At 34.3% G+C, this 2,500-nt stretch overlaps 1 protein-coding gene across 3 annotated transcripts in view; it reads right to left on the reverse strand.

The window, feature by feature from the left end:
* The window catches only part of Arms (Ankyrin repeat-rich membrane spanning), a 661,393-nt gene that overhangs the window by 542,742 nt on the left and 116,151 nt on the right, over positions 1–2,500 (reverse strand). The window contains exon 1 of one of the 3 annotated variants that reach the window (XM_076190418.1): positions 2,141–2,500. This exon is cut by the window's right edge and continues 653 nt beyond it. The exons of the other annotated variants lie outside the window; for them this stretch is intronic. Within the exon in view, the coding sequence (XP_076046533.1) occupies positions 2,141–2,500 (360 nt within the window). The remainder of the gene's footprint in view (positions 1–2,140) is intronic. 3 annotated transcript variants of the gene reach the window in all.

Below are 2,500 nucleotides of genomic sequence, written 5' to 3' on the forward strand. Positions count from 1 at the left end.
ATCTTGGCTCCTCCTGGATGACGGGTCATCCCTGCATCTCGCCCACTGCCCTGGGTCAAAAGCAATGTAGCAAGACACAGCACATCCACAGCAAGGCCGCTTCATTAAACCGGCGACCCCTCATGCAGAAAAAGAGAAGACGGGGAGAAATCCCTTTGGGCTATGTCAAAATATCATTCACACATACTCCCTCACCCCCCATCCATTCCCTTCCATCCATCACAGCATCATCCATACACAACCATTCTCCACTCACCCCTATCTTCTGTCTTCTCACTCCCTTCCTCAACAGACACTCATCTCTTTCCTAATACCCCTTTTACACCATCCATCCATCTCATCCTAGGTCGCCCGTTCATGTTCACTCATTCCATCTCTGCCTTCCACAAGTCTTTTACTAATCTTTCTTCACTCATTGTTTCCATGTGTCCAAATCATCCCAATACTCTTTCACCAACCCTATCTCCCAACTCCCTATCCAACCCTGCACTCTTCCTCCCCTCCTCGTTTCTCACTATCCAGCCTAGTAACCCCTACCATACTTCTCATTCATTTCATATATATATATATATATATATATATATGTATATATATATAATACGCATATTATATATGTACATATACATTGTATATATCTGCATGCACACACACACACACACACACACACATACATACACACACACACTTACAATATATATATATATATGTATATATATATATATGCATATATATACATATACACACATATACACTCATACATATATCTATACACTCACGTATATATAGACATACATATATACATAAATATACATGTGGGTATATATACATATATATATATATATATATATATATATATATATATATATTATATATGTATATATATATATATAATGTATATACATACAATGTATATACATATATATATATACACACATATGTATATATATATACATATATATTTATATATATATATATATATATATATATATACATATATATATCTATCTATATATGAATATATATATATATTTCTATATCTATATATGTGTGTGTCTGTGTGTGTGTGGGTGTGTGTGTGTGTGTGGGTGTGTGTGTGTGTGCGTGTGTATGTCTGTGTGTGTGTATTTACATACATACATATATATACACATATACATATATGTACATATATACGTATATACACACACAATATATATACATATGTATATATACATATATATACATATACATACATATATATATATATATATATATATATATATTTAATTATAAGATTTGTGTAAATTTTTAAAATGCCACTTTTCACACAGGACTATATTCTTTGACATTTGTTTCTAATGCATCCAAATGTTTCATCCTGTATTCAAAATACATTTCCTCTATCTTTTTTATTAAAACAGAAATTAAATGGTGTATACATCCTCTTCGGGATTTCTAATTAATAATTCCAATACAATTTAATTTTTCCTCTTTTTTCGTCCCGTTATCGAGTAAGTTTAAGATTTTAATATATATATATATATACATATATATATATATATATACATATATATATATACATATATATATATATATATATATATATATATATATATATTGAAATCATTCTATACTAATGCAAATAAAACTTCTCCTGGTTTTCTTCAATTAGAATAATTATCCTACAGTCAAACTGATCATCGTGAGAGAAATTTCACTAAAGCGACTTCGTTATGTATCGACTCCACGCGAAAAAAGTCGTCATATTTACACAACTGAACCACTTGCTCACTAAATCACTCGAAAATTCGTACACATATTTTTCTAACTTTCTAAATAAAATAATCATTCACTTTCTTCACTTCCTACGCTCCTCTACATGATGTTGCCTAGTGCACAACTGGATTGAACCAACTTTACCGATTGAGCTTCACGTACCTGGCTTTATACACACTTGAGGACCATTTTCTATGATCGGTTGCGTTCATTTCAGGGGTAACTATTATATCCCGTTAGGTTCCCTGTTCGGGAATATCCTCTGGTGTTACTACTGGCACAAACTTTGAGGTTAAGGTAACGATGTTACACTGTGGTTTGGACTTAAAGGACATTTGATTTGAAAAGAAGTTTAGACGGTTGTTTTGAATTACATTTGACTTACCTTTCCGTAGTTGACAATGTCACAAGCCCTTCTCAAGACTTGACGTAAAGGTCCTCGCTTCTGTTTCTGTTTCGGAACCATTCTTGGAGTGGACTTCGTCTTCCTGAGCTCTCCAGTTGCACTTGAGGTGGACCTCCTGGCGTTCTTCAAGACAGGAGACGTGGGAGCAGAGAGGGACTTTCTTTGCATTGTGTGTGTGGTTCTCAATGCCCCAGCAACAGCCAGGGAGAGATCGGAAATGGTGTTACAAGCATTTGACAAAGAAGTCTCACTCGATCTTGCAAGAGTCTCGATGTCAATCGTAAAGTAGTCGACCTTCTGGTGTGGTCTCCGGGTCCCTGATGCCCTGGGATCTCCCTC

Source organism: Oratosquilla oratoria, chromosome 9 (assembly GCF_046742065.1).
Source record: "Oratosquilla oratoria isolate Oo_2021 chromosome 9, ASM4674206v1, whole genome shotgun sequence".
In the NCBI taxonomy this organism is placed as follows: domain Eukaryota; kingdom Metazoa; phylum Arthropoda; class Malacostraca; order Stomatopoda; family Squillidae; genus Oratosquilla; species Oratosquilla oratoria.